The sequence below is a fragment of the Petromyzon marinus genome, chromosome 3, assembly GCF_048934315.1.
Source record: "Petromyzon marinus isolate PM22_M1 ecotype Great Lakes invasive population chromosome 3, UKy_Petmar_22M1.pri1.0, whole genome shotgun sequence".
NCBI lineage: Eukaryota > Metazoa > Chordata > Hyperoartia > Petromyzontiformes > Petromyzontidae > Petromyzon > Petromyzon marinus.
In genome coordinates this window covers 2,526,299-2,553,311 of record NC_133669.1, presented here as the reverse complement: position 1 = coordinate 2,553,311, position 27,013 = coordinate 2,526,299, and the positions used below count along the sequence as shown (strand labels likewise).

At 43.1% G+C, this 27,013-nt stretch overlaps 3 protein-coding genes across 6 annotated transcripts; 2 read left to right on the top strand and 1 right to left on the bottom strand.

Moving 5' to 3' along the window:
• The first annotated feature begins 236 nt into the window (after positions 1–236).
• On the top strand, positions 237–3,553 carry RPS19BP1 (ribosomal protein S19 binding protein 1). The gene is made up of 4 exons (XM_032970119.2): positions 237–379; positions 1,380–1,505; positions 1,844–1,941; positions 3,108–3,553. The coding sequence occupies exons 1-4, from the start codon at positions 292–294 to the stop codon at positions 3,234–3,236; spliced, it is 441 nt and encodes a 146-aa protein (XP_032826010.2). The 5' UTR covers positions 237–291; the 3' UTR covers positions 3,237–3,553.
• Positions 3,554–6,343: 2,790 nt separating this feature from the next.
• ACP1 (acid phosphatase 1) lies at positions 6,344–14,409 on the top strand. Of its 2 annotated transcripts, none has more exons than XM_032970084.2 (6): positions 6,344–6,498; positions 8,115–8,188; positions 10,618–10,731; positions 11,859–11,920; positions 12,942–13,047; positions 13,866–14,409. In XM_032970084.2, the coding sequence occupies exons 1-6, from the start codon at positions 6,465–6,467 to the stop codon at positions 13,941–13,943; spliced, it is 468 nt and encodes a 155-aa protein (XP_032825975.1). In that variant the 5' UTR covers positions 6,344–6,464; the 3' UTR covers positions 13,944–14,409. The 2 variants fall into 2 exon arrangements, with proteins under 2 accessions (XP_032825975.1, XP_032825983.1); XM_032970092.2 differs by lacking the exon at positions 10,618–10,731 and adding an exon at positions 10,400–10,513.
• LOC116951473 (ALK and LTK ligand 1-like) lies at positions 13,871–26,951 on the bottom strand. 3 transcript variants are annotated; one of them, XM_076072451.1, is made up of 4 exons: positions 22,484–26,951; positions 21,372–21,649; positions 16,778–16,855; positions 13,871–15,712 (listed from the first exon to the last, which is right to left on the bottom strand). In XM_076072451.1, the coding sequence occupies exons 2-4, from the start codon at positions 21,613–21,615 to the stop codon at positions 15,648–15,650; spliced, it is 387 nt and encodes a 128-aa protein (XP_075928566.1). In that variant the 5' UTR covers positions 21,616–21,649; positions 22,484–26,951; the 3' UTR covers positions 13,871–15,647. The 3 variants fall into 3 exon arrangements, 2 of the variants coding, with proteins under 2 accessions (XP_075928566.1, XP_075928568.1); XM_076072453.1 differs by having other exon boundaries at positions 21,372–21,617; XR_004404246.2 differs by lacking the exons at positions 21,372–21,649; positions 22,484–26,951 and adding an exon at positions 17,071–17,589.
• Positions 26,952–27,013: the final 62 nt, after the last annotated feature.

Sequence of the window (27,013 nt, the reverse complement as noted above, 5' to 3'; positions counted from 1 at the left end):
AAAATACTTGAATTTTTTAAAATGACTTGTTTACCATACCTATACTTTTCACATCTGTTGGGTTATTCTTGTAATGTTCTGACCCCGTGCACCTTCTGAACATCTGTGAAAAAGAGCTTAGTAGCTCATCGGATTCCTCCTATAGTACAAATATAAATATTCCGATAGTCCCTTTGAAAGTGGATCATGTGGTTCGCCGCGGACCCTTACGGCGTTGAAAATTACCACGGTACCTCGGGTCTCCCACCCCGCCCCGCCCACACCCACTCAAGTCGCTGTAGAGAAGGCGCCATGTCGGCAGCGCTGGTGCGTCGCGGCCTCGAGCTGCTGCAGGCCGAGGATGACGCGGCCGCGCGGGCCTCCACGGCGTCGCGCAAGGGTGAGGAAGGGAACTCTACAAAAACCCCGCGCGGCCCTCTCGGGCGAGAAGGCCGCGCGGGGCCTACGCTGCGCCTGAGCAGTGCCGACCACGTGGCCTGTTACAGGGTGGTCCAGATGTCTTGTGACCCACATTTAATTCTTTCGACCTAATGTTTTTTTTAAAATCTAAGTTAGGGTTATCTAAAACGGAAATGAATATTCAATGTAAAAACATGTTAGGGTCTATATTTTTTTTGGGGGGGTGGATTAAACATTTGGACCTTCCTGTACATGTGGGGCCATGCTGTGTTGGTACTGGATTCGGCATCGTGTTGTTACAGCGGCTGTGGGTACCGCTCCAATCGTTTGCTAAAATGTAACCATATAGGGACGGCTTTGGTTGGCAGGGCTTAAATAGTGGGGTCTATTTTTTTAACCGCTTCGATTAAGGATTCCCCCCACGCCATCGTCATAAGCGGCTATTGTCTCTCAACTGGTTGGATGGGAGGTCTCGTGTTAGTGATGGGCCATGATTGTGATATCTTGGGTGCGTGTACAGTACACATTTTCCTAAATGTACCTTTTGAATAAAACTGCGGGTACTTTATGATATGATGCCTTAGGTATTGTATATGACCCATACAGCATAAGGCACAGTACTCCGTGATGAACAAGCATCGTCCGTTGTGAAGTACCTCCGATTAACAGGGTTGGCTGCGTACGGTGCGAAAGAAGTTCAACGTACATTGGGATGGTGCTTTTGCCTCATACCACCAGCTATGGAAATTCTTCCACATTTCGTCAGTACGGGGGCAAGTTTGAGGACGGCCACTGTTGGCTTAAAGTTTCTTACAAAGGTGGTTATGGGAGTGGGTACGTTTTAGAAGTGTATTCAGGATCTTGCGGATCTTAAATGTGAATTTCCTGGCAAGCCCTTTCGTATACAATACACACACGTCATTGCTTAACTTTTGAAGAATGTTATGTTTATTTGGGGTTGTGTGTGGGGTTTTTTTTAGGGGAAACGAAGTCTGCTGGACATTCAGTTCAAAGCATTGCAAAGAGAAGTAAAAACAAGAAACTACAAAGGAAACGGATGCGTAACCAACCAACAGTAAAACATAAAAGTGTAAAATCTGCCGTCGGTAAGTGTGCATTATATTGTCATGACAATCACGTTTCCTGTGAATGGGGAATTGCAAAAGTTGTGATAGGATTGCAAATGTGGAATATAATCTTATGTGGGTTTCTATACATTAGTAACAATACTACACTTGGAACAATATGGTTCCAAAACCCTATTATAATATAGTAATTGACAGCCTATTGTATTCTCCCCTCGCTGTTTTCACGTGGCCATAATCCAATGGTGTGGAGGTGTATAGTAGGAATATTGTGATGGATGTTTGGATGTGCGATTTTATACTGCATGAAACGTACAAATTTTGCAAACGTTAACGTGATATTTGGGTTTTTTTTGCAGAGGAATATAAACGCAAACAAAATGCCAATCCCTATAAAAAGAATGTGCAGTACCTGCTGAAGAACCAGTCATCTTCTACAAAGAAAATTACACAAAAGGTACTCGCCAGGGTTCTAATGTTCACGTTGTGGGCAAATAACCGACACATTTAATGAATGTGCATTTTAAGGAGTCATCAATAACAACGTAGATTGTGTTATTTAAATAACACATTTATTTAAAATTTCGATTCAAAGCTTTCGTGACTGCAATGATTCATCTTCTTTGGTTCTTTTGGTAAAGTCACGTAGAATGAGAATAAAATAATAAATTGATAAAATAAAATAACAATAATATTTTCACGACGTTTCGGCCACAACACAAGCGGCCTTCATCAGGTGAAGGGATGAGACTGTCTGGTAGGACAGCGCTGGAGTGAAAGAGCCACGTTCAGATCACGACCTTTAAGCTTAGAGTCGCGACTCTAAGCTTAAGTGTTGTGGCCGAAACGTCGTGAGAATATTATTGTGTTATTTTATTTTATCAATTTATTATATTATTCTCATTCTACGTGACTTTACCGAAAGAACCAAAGAACATTTATCTTACTTGGATTTAGTTTCATTTCTCAGTCAAGCCAATTGGATATTATCCTTTAGATGCCGTTTTGGGTTTAAAACCTGGCTGACAAATGTCACAGAATAAGATGGGAGAAATGCCTCAAAGAATTAGCATTTCTTTATTATAAAAGTAATACATAACTTTTTAAAATAAAAACATTAAAAATAATTATTTATAACTCAATTGGCTCACCCAATGCTATCACGTTTGGTCACTGCACCTGATTTATTTCGTTATTAAAGGTAAAGGATATGCTTAAGCCCAGCCACATGTCTGTCACTGCATGTTAGTGATGGACACAATGTTTTGTTCATCTTGGACCACCTAAACACATGAATAAATAACACAATTTGAAATAGTGTATACTGAACAGCACGCAAGTTAAATAATCCATGAAATATTCAGCTGCTGTCAGTAATTTGTGGTGAATGTTTGATTAGTAAAATCCTACCGTTGTTTTTTCCTAGATTTTAAAATTCAAATAACCGAAAATAAGCAAAAGTTCATGTGCCTCATATGCAGACTGAGATGGTTATGCATTGTTACGATTGTCACTGGTTTTATGTATTTGAATGGGTTGTGTTCTCGCAGAATACATTTTGTTAATTCAAACAAATCGCTTCACCGCTATGCAAACAAGATTATATATTTTTGTATTTTATAGATCCTAGCACAAAACCGGGGAAGAAAAGCCAAAGACAAACCTGCAGATCGGAAGAAGCCTACCATTAAGAAGAGTCTCTTTTCTGATGCATTATTCAGGACGTTTCAAAAGGAATATTTTGGCAAATAAATGTGTTTTGTTTGATTTGTTTTCTCCCTCTCTTGGTATTGGACATCCAGTACCCTAGTTATTGTTTCATGCATTCCCAATAATAAATAAAGGTCAAAGCAATCTAGAATGTTCCACTTGTTTGAGTATTCTCAAAATAGATGAAAGCTGCAACACCATTCTCTGATATATCCAACAATATATGGCCCAGAAGTTTGAACCACCTTATAATGAAAACCACTCGATGAGTCATGCAATAAGTTTTATCAGTTTTTATGAAAATGATTAAATGTTTTTGAAATGTCGAATTCATGTTTTAATAAATTGTAAATATCGATGCTTTTTGTTTGCAGCAAATTCCCGGTGATTCTCTGTCCCACGGTTCCTCCTAGTGAGTTCAAAAGCTATTTCCCCCCCCCCTCATGCCAACAGGGAGCATGCCTCTTTGAAGAGTAGGTCACCAAATCAATGGTAGAGGTTAATTTCAAATGTGAAGTGAAAACCTAGCTAAATTCCATATTTTTCTCGTCCATATTGTATGATGAATAGTCGAGCAGTGTGTACAGTATTTAAAATGTAAACAATTATAACTTGGGGATTGTAAAGTTACTTGTGGAATTGTGAACGATTTTTTATTGCACGACTTGGGAGTCCATATTCTGTAACATTTACAAATGACAACCACTTTAAGACCACTCTTAAAATGCGTAAGTGAAACCAGGGAACAGGGTACATGCTGCCAATGAAGGACAAACGCAGAGTACAATCAAAAGCCATGCTTTATCCACTGCTGGACTTAGGCCTCCACAAGCCTATAATATGCATTTCAAAGCCATCTTCATTTGCCACCCTGGCGTATTGCGTTTATTGAGATCATGGAAGCAATTTAATCTTACTTTAACATCAATTCCATAGCGGACAGTTTTTAATAGTGCAAGTGACATCGGGCTATACACGTATATATTTTTAAACGGTGTTACATGATTCCTCTGGGTCAAATCTTGTAATCAAAATTTCGTCCACTTCCCGTTGTCCAATCAATTCTACATTTTGCACACGTACTGTGATCCGGTGACAATGCATGCCTGTATTAAAGTCGGCATGAATTAATTCGCTATTTTAAATCAATTTACATTTTGTATGGACGCCTTATTATTTATTTGTCGGTCAAAAACGCCGCGGTCCCTAAACTGTGGAATCGGCTCGCACAAAACGCAGGCGCCACGTGTCTCGGGCGCCATTGGCGTACTTCTCAAAGACCGTGAGTTAAACGAAGTCGTTAATAAAACCGTTTTTAAAGAAAACTTTTTAAAGAGTTTATTTTCCTTCGGCGCTGTATAGTACTTTAGCTTTTTCAAAAATTAGGTGACCCCGAGATAACTCCTGCAAGTGGCTAGGAGATAATATATAATATAATTTTATTGTATTTTTAAAATATAATTTTATTGTATTTTTTAAATATAATTTTATTGTATTTCTACATACGTGACTTTACCGAAAAAAAACAATGTGGCTAGGAGATGTTAACTACATCGCCTGGTACGCAGGAGGTCGTGGGTTTGATGCCCACTGACGCCTGCTGCTGCTGCTTATTTGGAGTTTGCGTGTCTCCCCGTGGGGTTTTTTTCCACCGGGTTCTCCAGGTTTTCCCTCCACATTTAGAATAAACAACATGAGTTTAAAGAGTTTTTTTTTGCTGCTATACAATTCTACATGATAAGCCCAGTTCGTTGAGCAATCATTTGTGGCCAGGTCGCTTCTAAAAAAAAGCTAATGTAGCTCAGTGGGCCTTACCTAGTAAAGTAAAACATTGTTTAGTATTTGGCTGCTGCCATAAATGTCCACGATAATCCACTTAGGAGCCGTCCATAAATGACGTCACGCGATTTTTGACTCCCCCCCCCCCCCCCTTTGTCACACGGCGTCACAAAAGTCACCCCCCCTCAAATATGACGTCACAAAGCTCTGCCCCCCCCCAAACCATATTTCCATTTGGAAAATAAAACATGCTTCAAATCGCTTTAAACTATTGTCTTTGTAGTGCGTGTTTAATGTGGCGCTGCACTCTGATGTAGGAGAAAACATTTATTAAAAAGTCTGTTTAATTAAGTAGAACGTCTTCTTTGGTTCTTTCGGTAAAGTCACGTAGAATGAGAATAAAATAATAAATTGATGAAATAAAATAACAATAATATTCTCATGACAGCACTCCAGCGCTGTCCTACCAGACAGTCTCGTCCCTTCACCTGATGAAGGCCGCTTGTGTTGTGGCCGAAACGTCGTGAGAATATTATTGTGTTATTTTATCAATTTATTATTTTATTCTCATTCTACGTGACTTTACCGAAAGAACCAAAGAAGATGAATCCTTGCAGTCACGAAAGCTTTAAATAGAAATTTAAGTAGAACGTGTTTATATTCTTGGTTCTTTAGGTAAAGTCACGTAGAAGGGAAACAATAAAATAATAAAGATATAAAACAATACAATTCTCACGTTTCCACTGCAACACAAGCAATCATCATCAGGTGTGAAAACCACGTGTTTGTCTATATTTAAAGTTGCGCATTTTGATGTGACGTCACGTTTCTCAAACCCCCCCCCCTCGTCATACGTCACAAATGTCTGACCCCACCCCCCTAGGTGCGTGACGTCATTTATGGGCGGCCCCTTAGTTATAATTTGTGATAAGTCGCTTCTGAAAAAGAGATCCACGTAGCTCGGTGGGGCCCTTACCTGGTCAGATAAAAAAACACACGTTTATTTTGTTTCTCGTGAGATTAATACTCGTCTCCCTCTCTCGAGTTCTTCTCCCCTGCTGAAACTAAATTACTTCTCAACTTCGGTTTCGCCTGCGGGCCGCAATAATAAAAAATAAAAATATATACAAATTACATTCACCCATTGCACACACCGCGAATCGATTCGTTCGGAGTAATCGATGCAGTCCCTACCACCGCCGCGCCAGGTTGCACAACTGGTCATCGATTCCAATCAGATAACTTTCCGGTCGCGAAACTCGTTTGGAATCGCGCGTGGACGGCGCATGGCGTTCGTGAATAATGAACGCCGCCGCGACTGCGCCCATCATCCCATACGGCCGCCCGGCCTTTTTGTGGGGAGAGAAGGGGGGGGGAAGCGCGTCATTTCTGCTGCGTTTTCAACGTAAGCAAGACGCGCTGAGGAATCGATTCGTGCCGTGCTGGTATCGCTCTCTTCGATTCTGGATCGCCCGTGGATGCTGCCCCGTCATGGCTTCTTCGTCCGCGCTCTTCGTCTGCCTCGGTGAGGAAGAGTGGAGGAGGAGGATGATGAGGAGGAGGAACAACTCCGTGGTGGGGGGGGCCCGCGTACACGGCGCTCGCTTTTACACTGTCCTCGCCCTACACCGCGCGTCTCCACCACCACCACGCCCGCTGCCCCCGCTGTAGTTGTGGCTGGCGAGGGGAGCCCCAGAGGCAGCTCGCCCTCTGTTAATGGCGCGCCGGGCGGGTTGCTCCTCCAGGCTGGCTCCTGCGCGCCTCTTGTCGCTGCTGCCCGAGCCCCGGGGTGACGGGAGGAGTGTGGCGAGGGGGGAGTGAGGGAGGAGTGAGGGAGGAGTGTGGTGAGGGGGGAGTGAGGGAGGAGTGATGGAGGAGTGTGGTGAGGGGGGAGTGATGGAGGAGTGAGGGAGTTGTCTGAGGTGGTTGATGGAGGAGTGTGGGAGGAGTGAGAGAGGAGTGATGGAGGAGTGAGAGAGTGAGGGAGGAGTGTGGCGATGGAGGAGTGATGGAAGGAGTGAGACGATGGAGGAGTGAGGGAGTTGTCTGAGGTGGTTGATGGAGGAGTGTGAATGGTGGAGTGGAGCACAGTTGCTCATTGTTGTTCGCGAGCTGGAAGAGCTCAGTTCCAAGCGGTCGTGGCACCCGCACCTCCGTACGGCGCGAAAGAAGTTCGCACCGTACATGCACACAATCAACATCGTATACACAAGCCTAACGGCAGGATGTGGTGAGTGCCTGTGGTGTCATCGGTGTGGGGAGCGGTCGTGTAGTGGTTAGCGCTGCGAACCTGGCGACGCGGGTTCGATTCCCAGTGACGATTATCTAAACCGGTCCTGGGCCTCCCCTAGGTCGACTCAGCCTCAAATGAGTACCTGGTTGCGGAGTGTAAACATCGCCACTGGGGAGACAAAGGCGGCCGGGCGTGGTTGCTGGCCACGTGTATCGTGCCGACCTTAATAGGCGCTCGCAAACAGCGCTTGGCCCAACAGCCTATTAAGGCTACACGTGGGGTCTTTGGTGTCATAAGTGGCCAGCTGTGTGCATGGCCGCCTGCCTCTCGTGGCAGTGAGTGAGCCACGTTCGTGCTGCACGTGGGCAGGCTCCTGACGGGCGTGGGCGATTAATGTTCGTCACGACCTTTACAATCGCCAAACCGGGTTGGGGACAACATAGCAGCATATAGGTGACATTAAAATAATGTAACCTGCATCATCATTTTGAGAATAAAAAATAGTTTTTAAAACATTGCTTTTGCCACTTCTGAATTATTATAACTCGTGTTGCACAGTTATTAAAGTCGACTGTAGATTTGTGTGATTTGATACCGGGTAATAGTCTCTGCCGCATCAGGCACGCCAAACTTGTGCACACCCTTGCAGCATACCACCCTTCCAGTGCCGTATAAACATTCATGGCCCCTTATCGCACTGAATCTTCACTTAAAGCTTTCGTGACTGCAGGAATTCATATTCTTTGGGTCTTTCTGGAAAGTCGCGTAGATGATCTACGTGACTTTACCGAAAGACCAAAAGAATGTGGTATCGCACTGCGTTGTGGTTTTTAATAGAGCATAATAACACTGCAAAATTGCTCAAGTGTATCCCAATGTTAATGGCAACCGTTGTGCTTTCACTGAAGGTAACATCTGTCGCTCACCTATTGCGGAAGCCGTGTTCCGCAAGATGGTAACAGAGCAAGGGATTGCCGACCAGGTATGTTTCCTTAATGTCATTATCTATCGTAGGTGCCTCCTGATGACAGTAATTGTGAAATTAATAGGTGGACGGCAGTAGGATGGAGAGCTTTTTTGGGAAACCAAACTGAATATAAAGCAACATGCCACGATATTTATAAAATTGTTTAGAATCTGCGTATGTTATCTGCTATGACATGGATCACATACATAAGGAATATTGAACAAAAGTCGAACACCGTGCCAAAAAAGCATGGAGATATGCGTGCTTAGAATTAAAATTCAAGAAAGCATGTGCAAGTTAAGAGACATCATTGACTGTTAACGAAATCAAAGCAAGTGAGTGGGCTTGAGCAGGACATGTTGCTCATAAGATCTCCTGCACTGCTGGTGGAAGAGCCTCCAGTAGAGGAAGCTCCAGGGAGTCTTGTATCCACTCCGTGCTTCTGACCACACCTGGAGTAGGTGGGCATACCCACACTTTAGCCCATACCGTGCGATGTGCCAATTAACTATGGTGTACCTCCATAATATTGGATTTGTGGGTTAGATCGCTTAAATATATATATAAATGCGTCTTATTTTTGGGGTCTTTCGGTAAAGCCACGTAGATAGAAAAAATTTTTCACAACGTTTCGATCGCAACATAAGCAATCGTCATCATTTTTTCACCTGATGACGATTGCTTGTGTTGCTATCGAAACGTGATTTTTTTTTCTATCTACGTGGCTTTACCGAAGGACCCAAAGAATATTAGTTCCTGCAATCACGAAAGCTTTAAGTCAAGATATTAATGTGTTGTTGAAACCCGCCACCACCCGACACAGCCAACTAGTAATTACAACTAGCTTCATCTGGCGAAACGTCGTACACAGATTGTAAATGCTGTGACTTGGCTCTCCAACACACCGGTGTGCTGTACTAGTGACGAATTGGCCACGTTCTGTTTACGTGACAAACCTTATTAGTTGGCTGTGTCGGGTGGTGGCGGGTTTTAACGACACATATATTTACGCGATCTATCCCCAAAAACCTCTTATGGATGATATTGGTCGCGAAAGCCTCCTACGTGTTAAACTATGGTGTACCTATTCTACTTCGAGGGAGGGGGGGGTTCAGGCACGGCGGGAATGTATTAAACATGCCACGTCGTTTTAACTGTCGTTGCCGGGAGATGGAGGAGAACCAGCGAGCTTGAGCACCGTTTGAGTCCGGGGTGCTGACCATTAACACTGCAGAAGTTATCTTCTATTCTCAATTAATAAACCTGAACATGTGGTTGTTACTTTGGATATTTCTATACGTTCATATACGAGGTACACGGTCAGTAGAAATACATATACAAGTCCACCAAGAGGTAAGGAGGGAGGAAAGACCTCTTGGTGGACTTGTATATGTATTTCTACTGACCGTGTACCTCGTATTTTTCATTCTATCTATGCTGGTATGTGCAATCCAAAGGTTGAACACGAAATTTAACACTTCTGAAATTCGTGGTCCGCCAGGAAGCGTCTAACTGTGTTGTTGGCCTGACTGGATGTGCTTCACATAATGTTTTTTCAGGTTTGTTGAATTCTCGTCTCTCATCTTTTTGTTGTATTTACCTCCGTGATTTGTTCTTGACACCTGATGAAGATAGCTTGCGTTGTGATCGAAACGTCGTGATTGTTTTTTGTTTTAATATAATTTTATTGTATTTCTACATACGTGACTTTACCGAAAAAACCAATGAGTAATTTTATGCAGTCACGAAAGCTTTAATACTTTATTATGAATTTAACGACCCAATTTGAGGTGGATGACAGTGGCAGCCAAAGCATTCTTAGGGTTTCAAGAGACAAACGTAATGAAACATGAGTTAAGGGGTTTATTGTTACTGTCAGCACTTCTGCCTTATCCCATATCCACCACAAACACTGCTTTTGGTTTCCCCTCCCCAGATTTATTGAAGCCAATCCAAGCAAATGAATTGATTTTAAAAAGCACAACGTCGACGTTTTTTAAGGGAAAAATCAGTGTTAACCTTGTCAACTTCTTGTATTGTCCTGCACTGTCATCTGCATTCAAGATGAATATGCCATTCATAACACCTTAAGTGAGGTGTGCAATGTTTAAAATAAAAATTATGCCAGTTCATGCGGTGGTTGTAAAAGGAAGGCTTGTATATTTGTGGCTTTACACATTTTTCTGTAATTTTCTATTTCCACCTCACGTGGTACTTATTATGCAGTGGCATATTGACAGTGCTGGGACCTACGGGCATGAAGCGGGGAGCCCAGCAGACTATCGCTCACAAGCCTGCCTAAGAAAGCACAAGCTATCCACAAAGCACATTGCTCGAGAGGTAAAGCCTCCCATGTCCCATCAACTCACTGTGAACTATCTGTGTGTGGTCCGCTCTATCTCTCTCCACCCACTCTCCCCCCACCTCTAACGACCATCCTGCAGTGGAGGATAGACAGTGCCGCAACAAGTGACTGGAACATTGGAAGCTCCCCTGACTCTCGAGCCCTTGCCTGCTTGAGTAAGCACGATGTAAATGTCAACCACCACGCCCGACAGGTGCGAAACAAGGGGCTTGGTGCCACGATGTCCTTGAATTAAGTTGGTCATCTCAATCGTTGTCTATTAACTATATCAAACACTCTTAGGAAAATGTTGCATGTGAAATGGCACTAAAGGCAAAAGTTACTTTTCCGTAACGAATGTGTAAAATGAAACGTGTGCAAATTTAAAGCATGCTTTGAATAAATGTTCGTGTCAAGTCTCAATAATATGGGGGTTTTTAAGGCCAACATGGTAAACTAGAACATAGTTTGAGAAAATCAGTTCATTAAATTATTTTACAGAATCTACTGAGGCGAATATTGCTTCCAACGCTTGGGGAAAGTTTGAATGATAAGATACAAATTCAGGGTTCCAAGCATACAAAAACATGTGTAGATAAAAACAAAGTCATTTAAATCCAAACTTTAAGTTAGGAGCTTGGGAGAATACCTGAATGTTTAACATTAACTTAAGTTATTTACAAATGATATATAAGTAACCATAAGCATAATCAAAATATATTGCAAAACATTCAAACTGTAATCATTAGGTCACATGATTGTGGAGAACAGCGTACTTTTTGCCATGACATTGAGGCATCTTGAAAGATTTACATCCAAAATATGTATTTACTTCTCAGCTTTCGAATTACAGTACTTGATTTACATCTCATAATAAGTTGGGAAATGTTACTGCATGGATTTTGTTCCTTGTTTGGTTCGTACGTATAGTCATAGCATATTCAAATGCGTTACATCTTAGATATTACATTTAAATTGTCAGGTGTGCCATTTTATAACAAGATGTGATGTCTGAAGCACTTCCCCCTCTTGCTACTACTCCCACTCATGCCACTTCATACTCAATTATTTCTTCCCTTCTCGTTCCTCACCCTTCACAGTTTAAATATCACACAGCGATCTCCATTTTTGAGACAGACGATCACACCTTCAGGTTTATAGGCGGTGATTGAAACGACAAAAAAATTCTGGTATGTTCTGTGATTTCATTATTTGTTAGACTCTCTCTGCAGGTACCTTGTTTGTAAATAAAGTTAATTGGGAGTACATTACTGACAGTGAACTGTTTTTTTACAGGTGTTTGATGATGAACTAATGCATATTTTTGTGTGTCTGTTTTAGATAACCAAGGATGACTTCAAAACATTTGATTACATATTTTGTATGGACGAAAGCAATCTCAGGTTCGTTTAAACAAATCTGGACTCCAAGATGTTGTGCTTCTCCCTGCTTCCGCTATGTCGACTCAGCCTCAAATGAGTACCTGATGCGATGTGTAAAACAACTCCACTGGGAAGATAAAGGCAGGCCGGCCATGGTGCTGGGCGCCCCACCTCCTCATAGCGAGCACCTATGCCTGCCTTCATAGGTGCTTTGCTAAGAGCACTTGCCCCTACGTTCCGGTGAAGGCTATACAGGGGATCTTTGTCTTGGTGCGAAACTGTGAAATATTGATTTCGCACATGTGCGCTCAATGTTTTGTTTATATCCAGAGGCATTTTAACTTTTACTCTCTTCTGCTCATGAGAGTCGATCCCCCCCCCCCCTGCCACTTGGTCACCGACAGTTGTCTTAGCCTCTTGAGGGAGCTCACTGTTGCTGCAGTCACTGGCATTAACAGCATTCGTACATATTGCAAAATAGCACCCGAATGTCTTGTTTATAGATGCTTGGTGGCTCAGACTTCCCTGGAATTTTTTTTTGAATAGACAGCCATAACCAAAGGTTGTCTTAGCATGTTCACAAACAACTGCACAAAACTACAAAATATTTTTGGGATTGTTTAAATTTGGCCTCTCCTAGGGCTTAAGAATTATTAATCACGTGTGTGCAGAAAAAATAGCTCATGGACGCAGCTCAAGTCCACAATTCAGTTATTGTGAAATGGCCCTTTGTATGCTCTCAGATGATAGCATATTATATTACTTGTGTATTATTGCTCAGTTTTGAAAGTGCTTTACGGTAATTCACTCAGTATAAATGAAAATAAAGGTTTGAAAAAGATGCATTGTTTGAACGTTGCAGCATTATTTGTTTAATGTCTGAAGTTGTTGAATATATTCTTGCTTGTTGAATAGCATATTTGATAACGACAACCATACATTGTGTAAATGTTTGGCATTTGGATAACAGTGTATTGGTAGTATTTAGGGGTGGGAAGAGGTACACTTCAAATTGATGACAGTATGTGTTCTTTTTTAACAGAGATCTGCAGCGAGCTGCTAAGAACGTGAGCAACTGCAAGGCCAGCATAGATTTGTTGGGGAAGTTTGACCCTCAGAAGCAACTCATCATCAAGGACCCCTACTATGTAAGTTGTGAATGCGTGGTGTCAACGAGTGATGTGTTGTTGTTAGGCAGCACGCGGCGCCACGAAATCTCCATAAGATAAGAAACGTAAACGAAATGCATTGTGCTGTATCACTGGTTTCTCAAAGCATCATGTAATGTGAACAAAAGATGCACAAAATGTCCTGTTGGTGTATATATTGCGGTAAAAAAATGGGAATGTTGACTGGTTTCATCGACTCCATGCTACGCGTAGACGCGGCTATCCATGCTTTCGATGACCACACACGGGAGCAAGTGCGCATGCACAGCACGTTTATTTTTAACTGTGGGTGAGAGTGAGATTCGCGATTGTGTGAACCCGTCCTCGCCTGATCCTTCACTCTCCCCGTGATGGTTCTCGCACCCTCCCTCGTCTCCCTCGTCTCTCTCCACCCTCGCCCCCCACACTCCTCCACCCGCACGCTTCCTCTCATTGGGTGGTCTTATTTGCTTTAAATACATTCCAAGCATCACCTATGTTGTTCTTTTTGCCGCATAAAAGTGTTAGGAGATGATACCGAGGCACATGTTTACCTAACTTTTAATTATACTGTCTATCGCAGTGTTTTATGGCTAATTACGTGAAATGAATTTTTTTTACGTGTTACTTATGTTTGTGCGGCTCATTGATCACGATAAATGCATAGTAATGGATTCTTGCAAGAGTTTTAACGGTGAACTTAACCACGTGATATTTACCAAAAATGAAAAAATGGCTATCATTTTGCAAATAAATAATGCAAAGTGTCAGCGTTGTTGTGAACTATAAAGGCTGATCATTCTTTGTCTTTCTCTCAGGGTGGAGATGAAGGGTTTGAGGAAGTGTACCAGCAATGTTTACGCTGCTGCAAGGCCTTTCTCAGCTCCGTGGCTTAGAGTTGCACCAGCAGCAACACCACACGCACACACACGCACACACACACATTTCCTTGCTCTACGTAATTTAACGGAAACAACAAATATGTAAATCTGTGCTTTCAAATGATTTGATTTACATATTTAATTATGTTGCAAAGTTTTACCGAGTCCATGGATATGCATTGTTTTCTGGTGAAACTTTTTTGGTTAAATTGGTTAAGCTGTGTCCATAATAGAAAGTTAAGTGAGCTTGGGCAGTCCACATCACGAGAAGGGACGATGGCCAAACCTCCAGAACAATGGAAGCCAATGTAAAAGAACACACCCGACTTTATTACATGTAACATTTGCATTTAAAACAATCCATAACTACATGTGCAAGCTTGTCAGTGTGGGGCAGAATAGGGATGCTATTTTAGTTTTTTTAACACAGCATCTACCTTGCGGATAACCCAATGTAAACACCTTCATATGCTCCCCTGCACTTTAAACACGTGGTTTGCAGCAGCTTAAGTTGTCCATGGCTTCCAGTGCAAAAATCTCTTACCCCACTGGGAATCCTATCTTTATTGCTTAAAAAACACTTGGTACATTCATATATGAACAAACTGTCATAACATTTGCTTATAATAAGCCTAAATCAAAATGCATATTTTACTACAATATGCTGAATAAAATTATTTCAACTGAAAACTTGCAAAGCAGTCTGGGTATTTCCAAGATGGCGGGTCAACATTGTCCCTTGTGCTGCAAGAAAATGGCGTGGTGTAGTTAACTGGGGAACTTGGAAAGATTAAGTTGGCTTAGGCAGGAAACATCGCCAAGAAGAAGAATAACTCATGGCTAAAACTAAATACCGTAACAGAGGAAGCCAAATGTAGGGTGGTCTATTAAAATGTAGTCTTTTTACTGGTAAAAAGGCCCCGTATAACATACCTCACTTCACACAATCACCACACAGACGCTTTGTTGATTGGAGCGTGAACATGTTTATGAGTAAAGATATATAATCGCACACTAACTTGGCAATACGGAAATAACAGCAGTGTATTACAAAGTACTGTACTGTGGCATTTATACAGTGGAATAATCATACGTTTACACGCACGCATGTTTTACTTGTGCGACAAAAAAAATCACAAAGCAATTATCTCGAGCCCATTTATTTTGTTGCACAGGTGGCCGCGTGAGGTCTGCTGTTGTGCTCTTCATTTTGAGACGCTTTCTGATATAAGGGAAAGCATCGGATTATAGAGATCTCGGTAGACCTGCCAAAGTGAGAGGAGCAGCAAGTAGGCTGTTGGCAGAGAGAATTCCCCGATGGCGACCAAAGAGAATCCCACCGGCACAGCTTACAATTACGACACTCCGACGTTTACAGTTGTGGTGGTTGTAATTGATGTGTAACAAAACAAAAAAACTTGCGCCCTAGAAATTCAAAACAGTTGCCATTGAAATCTATTTTATGCATTTTTCCGAAAATCGAACTTATGCGTTTGGTTAAAAGTGAAACGAAAGCATACGCAATATTTGGGGTAGAGGCGTGGGCCTCGGAAACATGCAGCAGCAGCAACCATATGATAATATTTGTTGCTATGATCTTTAATGTTTGTTTAATGTTCACCAATATATTAAAGCACATTAAGGAGCAAACATCGCAGCAAATGTCATACCACGGCAGCACACGTGGGCAGTGTTGTGAGTGTGTGACGGTTCGAGCGGTCAGCGCGCCAGGCAGTGTGGACTCATCGCAAGTCGCGTGAGAAGTCTCGCACAACGCTTGTAATCTAAAATCGGGGTCGTGCAAAGAACACAAATTGAGAGTCATTTAAAAGTTATCTTGAGCAACAAGCGGAAACACGGAAATAACGTGTGTGCATTTATGGCACATTTTGGTGATGGACAGGAGGATTCTGAATACTGCATATTACAATTGTTCATGAAACTTGTTATTATTTAATCAAAATCTGCCACCAACTACAACCCCACCTGCACTATTTGAGGCTTGGTCCTTGGGCCCAATCATGGCTTATTCGGTACCATCCAGTGTGGCAGAGAGACTCTCTCCCTGGGATGACCACTTGACTTCCAACAAATTTGTACTCGCTGCATGGAATCCCCAAAGGGATGTCACCACGAATGGAAACCTCCACTGGTATTTAAACTCAGAGCCTTCCAGCTATGAGTCGAGTGTTGGGGGCCGTCCATAAATGACGTCACGCGATTTTAGACGATGTTTGACCCCCCCCCCCTAGTTACACGGCGTCACAAAAAATCAGACCCCCCCCGTCAAATACGACGTCACAAAGCTCTGCCCCCCCCCCCCCCCCAAAAAATATAAAACATGCTTCAAATCGCTTTAAACTATTGTCATTGTAGTGCGTATTTAATGTGGCGCTGCACTCTGATGTAGGAGAAAATATGTATTAAAAAGTCTATTCAATTAAGTAGAACGTATTGTCTATATTTAAAGTTGCGAATTATGATGTGACGTCAGATTTCTCAACCCTCCCCCTTCGTCACATATCGTCACAAATGTCTGACCCCCCCCCCCCCCCAGTGCGTGACGTCATTTATGGACGGCCCCTTGTGACCAATGGCATTCAGCCAGAGAATCGTTTATATGAAAAGTCAAAGTGGTTTTGTGTTTAAATCGCCATGGGTTGGTTCTGAGTCACTCCATCGGAATAACACTAAAGTAATATATTACATTGTCTCATTTAATATATATAATACGTTCCCAACCATGTCTACAATACCAACGTAGTTCAAAACAATCAATAGCACGTTTACTCGGTTTTTGTTTGTTCCCAATTGTACGAACGAGGCTGGGTGCAGACTTCCTTACGTACACGCTGGTGTCATGCAGTCCCTGGTGTTGTAATACAGCCGGCGAAAGTGCTTGCTGCATTCAGCGGGAAGTGATGCTCCTGCAAACAAACAACCGAAAACACTCAACACCTCAATAGAGCCTGCGTCGTCTTCGTTATCAACAATTACGTTGAGCAACACGCAAACGACTTTATTCTTGACCGTGTAATTGTTGCACCAAACAAAACAACCCCCCTACCCCCCACAACGCGTAATACTGTTTGTGAATACTGCAGCGCCTCTCGCATGCAAGATGCTCGCATGCCATTCTCACTTAGTCGGCGTCCAAAGAATATCGTGAGCCAACTGTGTCAATTTCACGCGAGGTGCCAGTCAAGCTGCAGCCACGATGCACCCTGGCTGGCGACGATTCGAGACCCACGGGCTGTTAAATGCATGGCGGAGCAATTTACGTGGCCAAATACACCGCCTCTAGGGCTCTATTTTCAGGTAATTGGCCCCGCATAACACTTCGGTGAATGGAGTCAGACCTGCCCGTCAGAAACTCGCAGATAAATGTATCACGATGGGACGAAGGTGGGACCTAAATGGCTTTGTCCTTGCGATGCCCAATTCACATCAACCCTAAGTTAAGGCCGGGGATATTTGTGTCATATATGCTTATATTTAAGCATCGCTGATTTAATTCGGTAAACGCAAGAGCGCAGCGGATGCGACTCGTGGCGTGTTCGGCGCTGCACAACTCCGCATCCTTGAAATGCATCGCTCCCACCAGGCAATAGGCGGCGTATCGATGGCTCTGGACGCAACGCCGCGGTGTTTAACGACGACGTTCGTGGTGGCTCGATGTGCAAGGCACGAGAGAAGGCAGAAGAAGAAGAAGATTGGGGGAGTGATGAGAGAGAGAGCGCGAACATTGGGGGACAGCGAGAGCCGAGAATGGGCAAGAGGCGGTGAGAGGGATGGAGAGGAGCGGATAGAGAGCCATGAAGGGCATCACTAGTTAAATGTGTCATTAAACCCGCCACCACCCGACACTGCCAATTAGTAAGGGTGGTCACGTAAACAAAACATGCCAATTAGTTACTAGTTCAGCACACCGGTGTGTTGGAGAGTAAAACCCACAACATTTACAAGTACTCAAATTGTATTTTTTGATTTAAAGCTTTCGTGACTGCAGTAATTCATATTCTTAGCTCTTTCGGTAAAGTCACGTTGAAGGGAAACAATAAAATAATAAAATATATATAAAACAATAAAATTAATGCAAACCGACATACCTGATGACGACCGTTTGTGTTATGGTCGAAACGTCGTGAGAATTTTTATTGTTTTATATATATTTTAATATTTTATTGTTTCCCTTCAACGTGACTTTACCGAAAGAGCTAAGAATACTCAAATTGTAATCGCAACGTAACGTTAAGCAGCATTAACCCCCCATCCGCGTCACAACGACTGAACACGTTCGTCAACAACACTGCCGCCTTAAAAGGGAAAATATAATATGCGACGTTTCGGGCAATGGTCCATTTTTCATGGCACATGAATAGACCCGAATAGGACAGTGGAGGTGACGCAAGGGCTGATGCGCAGGGTAAAATGTAAACTGCTACCATATTTTGATTTAAAGCTTTCGTGACTGCAGTAATTCATATTCTTAGTTTTTTCGGTAAAGTCACGTTGAAGAGAAACAACAAAATAACAAAATATATATAAAACAATAAAAAAAAATTCTCACGACGTTTCGACCTGATGATGACCGTTTGAGTTATGGTCGAAACGTCGTGAGAATTTTTTTTATTGTTTTATATATATTTTGTTATTTTGTTGTTTCTCTTCAACGTGACTTTACCGAAAAAACTAAGAATATGCTACCATATTATTCTTGGTTGTTTCGGTTAAGTCACGTAGAAGGGAAACAATACAATAATACAAATATAAAACAATACAATTCTCACGGCGTTTCGACTGCAACACAAGCAATCATCAGGTGTGAAAACCACAGCAAGAACATTTCAAATGTTGAAAATTCCAAAAGAAAATTTCAAATTTTGAAAATTTCAAATTTTCTTGATTGTTTCCCTTCTACGTGACTATACCGAAAGAACCAAGAATACGAATCCCTGCAGTCACGAAAGCTTTAAATCAAAATTTGGTACCATATTATGCAATAAGGGACTCCCCTACTTCCGAACATTCGACTTACAAACTTTTAGAGATACGAACAAACCTGTCTGTATGCCCAGTTGCCTATTCGGATCGAGAGTCGTAAGTTCAACTGCTGCGCAATAGATGGCGGTGGTGGCATCTACATCTGTAGAACGTGAAGAACCAGTGGCATCTACATCTACAGGAGATTACGCAACTTTTAAAGCAATTCTCCGTGTTTAGTGTACATGCCGTACATGTTTGGAATGGACAGGAGTAAAGTTGGACTTACGAACAAATCGACTTACGAACAGACTTCTGGAACCTAACTCGTTGGTAAGTAGAGGAGCCCCTGTATATGCTTTGTCTTTGAAACTGACTGGCCTGCACTAGGGACAGCCTTAAATAAGGCATATATTATCAGAGCATGTTTTATTTACATGTTCACCACAAGTACGTGTGGTTAATGTAGACTTGATTCCTTGCAAAAAGGTTTATATTTTGTGTTTGAGCATCTTAAAACCTCCTGTTTTATTGCCAGTAAGGGTTACACCTATTCTTAATTTCCCTACTTTGATACTGCCCAAAAGGCCCCATGATGGTGCCGTATTGACGGATAACGAACGCATCTCCTCGTCGTCTCCTTGGCCCAGCTGAATGACCTACACGAATTCTCATCAGCCACGCGTAAATGTTTACATGCCAGTGCACGTGACTCCCCTTCTAGAATGACAACATTATGTAAATAACCGCGAAAATTGTGCTTGATATATATATAATGCTGTTACGCTGGTTTGGAATTGTACCGTTTCTGTAGTAAATTATCACTCAATATGTGGTTTGTCTTCAGCTGCAAGCTTGCATTTTTTACTTTCTCACTATCGGATCAATATCTACAGTGTTACCGTGGGCATGCATCACTTGGACACGGCTATAAACCCTGCTGTCCCTCAGGCTTCGGGGTTTGTCTCCAATACTTTTTCTTCTGTCAATCAATAATTTATTATCTCACTCCAGCAGTCTTACCCGCAGTATGCTCTATTCATCTCGCACGGGACTTCCACAGCACAGCGTAAATATCATAGATCACACGCTGCTCAATGTGTTTAGACATCTCCATTGATTATTACCACTGGTTTACAAATAACCCAAGCATACACCAATGGTAGTCTGGTTACCTTTCGCAACAACAAAAAAACAAGGTAATCGTTTGTTAAAACAAAAAAAGGCGGAATTCTGCTTCCTAAGATAGTTTTAAAGCGTTGATATCTGCGGAGATCAAGGGGACAAGCAAATGCAGCGTTCCCATTTGCAGACGAAGCTGGGTTTCTGAGAATGTCGTGTGGGAGACGAGCCGAGTAATTCGTGTCCCTGCCACTGCAGCAGCAACAAGGCATTCTTGATGCTGTGGGTGCCCCGTGCTGGTGAAACCCAAAGACTCACAATCGCGCATCGGAACCGCCGACGGTTAATATTCAAATAAAAGCGAGAGATCATGATCCACTTTAATGTTACATGCGAGCAACTGACACTCCTGATCTTCAGCTTCAGATGACCGAGAGGAATAACTTGGCCTTAAGAGAGCGAACCAAATATGAATTTGTGTACCTTCCGAGTTCCTTGTGAAAAAAAAAACCACGACCGTTCTGATTGGGCCATCGTCGAAAGCAATCGGGATGTCATGAGGCAAAATAATACATTCGGAACTCTCGTAAGCAGTGCATCAATTATGTGCTAGATTATGGTCCGTGGAAATAAATATTTATCAATTAAATTGACAATTTCTCCACATTAGGGGGCAGTAGTACCCCCCCCCCATCTGCCCTGCTAAGTGGCACGATAGTCAGCCGGTTATTTTTTAAATTCTTAAATCTGAAATTCATCCGAATCAAATGTAAATCCAACTGAGTCTCTAAGCTCACCGCACTGAGAACCTCATTCTATTACGGGCAGTTGGACAAATAAGTCCAGCTCAGGATGTCAACGGTGCCACCTCAGAGCTCTGATCTCTGTTCCACGAGTATTATAAACACACAAAATGTGCCAAAAATCGCAACGAAAACGGAGCAAATGTCTCTCAAATCAGTGCACATTTTTTTTAATCTCTCCGATGTGATGACTATTCTTCAGGAACTGAATTCAGTTGCTGGAGAAACTCCCAGCACGTGGAGCGAAACGTCGAACATCGGTACGACCCGAAAACAAGGGGGGGGGGGGGGCGAGCCCGTACAGCGCAACCGCGAACTCGTGCTCAGCATCTTCAAACCACCGAGTCGGGCAGCCCCGGTGCAGGCGTGGATCGTGCTCATAAATCATGAATCGTGAGCGGCAAGTGATGGAGGTGGGTGGGAGTGGGGAAAAGGATCTCGCCCCATGTGTCACTGAGATTCTCGAAGTCATAACAACTGCAACCAAACACCTGATTACGTGCAGCTTCGCAGAGAGCAAGAGACGCGAACCTACTTGTGTAGCTTTCCTTCTCTAAGAAAAGCTGTGCCACCCTCGCCTCCAAGGGCGCCTGCCATCCCTGGACGCTCCTTCTGGCCCCGAGGCTCGGCAGTTGGACAAAGCTCTCGCTGTGCCCCACCAAGTCGCTGGTGGTGGCCTGCCGATAGCGGTGAGCATCCCACGCCACGTGCTGGTGGCCTCTTGCCATCGTCACCAGGAGGAGACATTTCAGCAAAGAGTGCAGCCTGAAAAGCCCCATAGCTGAAAGCGAATTGGAGATTGCGCAAAGTGATCTAAAGCAGGCATAGAAGGGGGTGGGGTGGGGTGGGGGACATTTTAGGCGCTAGCCACCTCCAACACACAAGAGTGAAAGAAAAGGTTGATGGATGTTGATTCATTCTGCATCCTCAGAATATTTATTTATATTGGAGGAATCCGATGAGCTATGTAGCTCTTCTGCACAGATATCGTTTAGTTTCACAGATGCCCAGAAAATGTTGAGACCAGGCCTCAAACGATATCCATCTAAATTTTGATTTAAAGCTTTCGTGACTGCAGTAATTCATATTCTTAGCTTTTTCGGTAAAGTCACGTTATTTTGTTGTTTCTCTTCAACGTGACTTTACCGAAAAAGCTAAGAATATGATATCCATCTAATCAAGACTACTCGCTTATAATCCTTTACAAAAATAATATATCTGACTAACAAACGTGATTTCGAAAATCTAAATCTAATTAAGTTTTGACAGTATGGTTGTACAAAAATCGCAAGCAGCGCTGTGTTGTTGCGTAGTTTGAGTTTTCTATGAAACGGTACAGCGCACTAAATCTATAAAAATATATTCCGAGTCGGTGAGAGGTCCAAGAATGGAAATCTTCAGGTTGTGATCCTTGCGATAATAATTGTTTCTCGTTGAACGCATCTAACGAAATGTTTTTGTTAAATGTACCACATGGACAAATGAATAACGTTTTCACGCCTTATATTTTATAATCTTTATTTGAAAGGTATTACATACCTCGCTGTCGGCATTAATCACATACACCTTTAAATTACGACGTATAATAATGTCGGCTAAATAATAAACTAACAAAAGTGTTTGATCATTTTGAATGCAATGATTTACCTTTCTTATGGCTGCAGAAGACGGTCGTCCTGCTTGACTTCCCCCGTGGAATGTGGGCTAATGAGCTGCTAGCCTCAACTCGAGTAGAACGTAACCATCTTGTCCAATTTATATTCCACGCCGTGGCCACGGCACCTTTTCATTTTAATACGTGGTATCAGTTCGTGGTGGGTGGTGAATGACACGAGTAAACTTCTTAACATTTCCGTGCGCTCTCAATTTGGCTCTCGAAGAGACACGCACCATCGCGATTTCGCTCCCCACCGGCAGAGGATGGAGGGTGCGCGTGATAACCGTGATTCCGTCGGCGTATTCGGCTGTGCAGCATTTGCAATCATGGTCAGCAAAACATGCAAGCGCACGTGTTGGCTCACACTTTATTAGTCTGTAGAATAAGGGCATACATTTTTACATACGTGCATACGTACAATTGGCATTACAGGTGAGAAGATTTGCCAGTGGCTAATGAGCGATAATCGTTTAATGTTTCTGCGCGTAAGATTCCTGTGCAATTGTCGTGAGTGAATAAGCCAGGATATATGTTATCATGTTTGTGTGCATATCTTTCAAGTTGTGATCATTCCTGCCACTATGAGGTCCCAATAGACCTGAACTGTGCAACCTAAGCATTCAGTATCATAATCTAATCCTCAACGTTTGGAAAGTGGGATTCATTGAGGGACTAAAAAAAAAAAGCTAATCAAGAGCTTGCTTAGTCCCATTGCCAGCAGCATAAAAAAACAGAAATACCGTATCTTAACAACAATTGTTCGTTTTAACAATTGGCTCGGTAAACCACGCACAAAATCCAGATTCCTGTCTACCTGTGTCAAACAGAATACGTGGCCAAGTATGGTGAGTGAGCACTCACTAAGGCTGCTGTGGCCCAGTGATACGAAACAAAATGCTCAGTGACTTTGTCTTCACATTGCTGATGTTCGCACGAGACAATAGTTGATTTCAGGAAAGCCCAGTACTGGCGCGGATACAACTTTTCTACTGATGTGCATGGCCGGGAGCCAAAACCAGGTCGGGTCGGCAGGGTCTAAATCGCTATGCCACGGCTCCCACAAAACCACACGCAACCTGGATGCATCCTCAGTAATATACGCATGAACAAATCATGCGCCAAGGGCTTATGGCAGACAGCAGCCCTAACTATTGATTATAATCATCCAGCTTCTTGAGATGTGTTTCATATTTGTATACTGTAAATGTGAAATAAACCGCGAAATACTTTGTTTTTTGCTAAACAGAATATTTCTGCTGCACTCAATGGGTAATATTAGCTCACGACGGCACGACAGTGGAGGATATTGGATAGCCTTTCTGAACCTTTCCACCCCAGTGTTTTACCCTCGCGGTGATATTTCCCATTTGGAAGGCAGGATACGATTAGTGGAAACAAATGACGAAATGTTCAGTGGACACCTTATGGCTATCTGCCCATGTATCGTGATGATGACTATGGCACTTTAGTCTGGGTGTGGAACGTATTCCCGTATCATGAAATATCGTATTAAAGTGTGCTACATAAAATTCAAAATTTTCTTCAACTCTTAAACTACATTTTCCAATGATTTGATAACCTTTGTGGTGAACCGTAGTAATTCACACAAACCAGACTCCGTCATTAATCGAACACTTATTCTTGGTTCTTTCGGTAAAGTCACGTAGAAGAGAATTTTATTGTTTTATATTTGTATTATTTTATTGTTTCCATTCTACGTGACTTTACCGAAAGAACCAAGAACATTAATCCCTGCAGTCACGAAAGCTTTAAATCAAAATTTAATCGAACACTTGTTCATAAATAATGCGTATGTTCATCACGAGAATTGACCGCCTTCACTTGGTTTGGTTACATGGACATTTCATCAGCGTTGTCACCCCAGCATGTCTTCCAGCATGGCAAGCTGCAGGCAAACCCCATTGTGCTTTAACCCAGCAGCCCATGTGCCCTCCTAGGGACTCGTACTGCAATAAAAAAGCCAATGCAGATCTCTTCCACAATAAGCCAACGTTCTCACAAGATGAATAGCTGGATTGTGTTATTTTATATTAAATGACACTTTTTTTGTATATTCACGAGTATTATTATTAAATATTAGTTACAAACATAAATTCCACCCCTTTGTCAAACCACTTTTGGGTATGAAGGCCTCCCCATACTACGTCTGTCATGGGGATTGTTGAACCATACTTCACCACGCTGGTCATTGCAGGTTGGTGAAGGTGGGTGGAGGGGGCAGGGGGACAGAGCCGGTTCAGCTATCACTCGCCACTGATGTTAGCCGTGGCCAGGAATAGAACTCAGCCATAGTGCAGTAATCACCACTCGGCCCACCGCTGCACCCTTCCGCAGGTGTGAGCTGGGTTAAAACGATATCTCTGTGTGCGCCGAGATCATCTCATTATCTCATTGTCTATGATTTTCATTATGTTTGCCCATTGGTTATTGTTCTCCGACCTGCAGCTGTTTAATGTCCTCGGCTTGTCTTCTTAATGCGTAAAGTGCACTCGCATTCGCACAGTATTCTCCTCCTTAATGATTAGATGCCCTGCTCATCCTTGCCATGGTTGTCCAATATCATTTTTTTATCGAATTGTGTTTCCGGAGGAGCCATATCCTCCACGCTGCCGTGCAGGATATGGCGAGCACAGATCCTGGTTGGATTTTGATGTCCCGAATCGGCCGTTTAAACAATGGGGCAAGATTCTTAACCCTCCGCACTCCGCCTCTGTCCACGTGGCAGTATTAATTGGTACAGCCACAGTGCAGGGACGTGCGGTTCAGGGGGAGGCACAGCCTCACCTGTCACACACCAATGAAAAAAGCTGTGACGAAAAGTAAAAAAAAATATATAAAATAAAATCAAAGATTTTTTCCACTGCTCTGTGTTATAAATGTAATTATTTCTGTATGATTCCGGTCATTAGGGAGATAGTAACAGGCACTCGCTTGTTGCCCGCGGCTCCATCCAGTGTCTGAGGGCTTGCGCCAATCAGCGGGGAGGCTGCTGAGCTTGGAGCTGCCTCCTCGCTCTCTCGTCTCTCCGCTGCATTTGCCAAATTTGCAGTGGAGAGACGCAAATTTGGCGATTTTGACTCTAAAAATTATTGGAATCATACAGAAATGACGTAACACAGATCATTGGGGGAAAAAAATCTTAATTTTTATCTGATTATTTTTAACTTTTGGTAACAGCCATTTTTCATTGGGGTATGCCAGGTGAGGCTGTGCATCCCCTGGCTACTCGGACCGCACGTTCCTGAGCCACAGTTATTCGACCGACAGGCCGCGTGTGGTGGGGTAAAGTGTGAATGCTCCCACAGCTCCCAGGGCGTCGGGCCAGCGTGGAAGAGTAGACCAAAGTACCCACGATAGGGGGCTTAAATCCTCTAAAGCAGTGGTTCTTGACCTGGGGGTGCAGGCACCACGTGGGGTGTGAGATGCCCTTTCTGGGGGTGCGAGACGTGCCAGATTTTTGTTAGAAGGTAAATAATCGAAACACGAATGAAGCAAGGGCACGTAAGTACAAATTACTTGTTTCATCAAACCTAAGTATTTATTAACACTACACATTTTTTTTTTTACGATTGAGAACCAAGTGAGTGTAAGCCTACAGTAAAGGTTAAGAACCACTGCTCTTAAGGCTCCGATCGAGTCTGCACAGCCAATATAATCTGGGCCGGACAAATCCTCTACATCTAATTACGGATGACTGTTGGAGCCCCAACATTCTCCACATCCCATCCCGCAGGACTCTGTGATATCCGACGAGCCGCTGAATCCAGAGAATCCGTCTGTCCGCGGAGAGTCCCAACTTCATTTGGCGCAGGCATTCATTGAAGGAAGACCGATGAGGCTTTTTGTGGGTAGCAAATGCGCCTGCGTTTGTCTTAAGATCGCTGTTTTACTGGGGCTAAAGACATTACACAACGTGCGATTGTTGAAGCGATGTAATTAACTCGCTGAGCTTAATTTATTTCTAACTCCTGGGAAACGGTATCGATAACCAGATCAATGGCATAAATAACACGGTTAACCGTTCGGGAGCCAGCCGTTTTTGGTGCACCCAGACATTTATCAGCCTCCCATCATTAGTTCAGCCATGTAAGGCTTTAGCAAGATTTAGCACATTTTGGTATCCGCGCAATTCCTATAATGCAGGGATGTCCCTGAAGACGCTACGGTTCACACGCGGGTAAAGTCTGCGAGTGGGAAGCAACGTCGCTACCAGTAATCCCAATTGAGCATTAGGTTCGGCAACATTGAACCGTCTTCTCCCTTATGGCGAAAGAAAATGGTCCAAGCGTGCCGATGACGCGGGCACACACAAGGACCGACTCGTCTTGAATGATGTCAAGGGATGTGTGACGTGCACTTGGTGAAGCAGACGGCGCATATCCGTGACGTCGTTACACCCCGCAGTCTTAACCAGCGCGCTAACCACTGCGCCACCGCTCCCGCACGCACCCACACGATTGGCGTAAGATTTTACATACACCATCAGCCATGCATGTTGA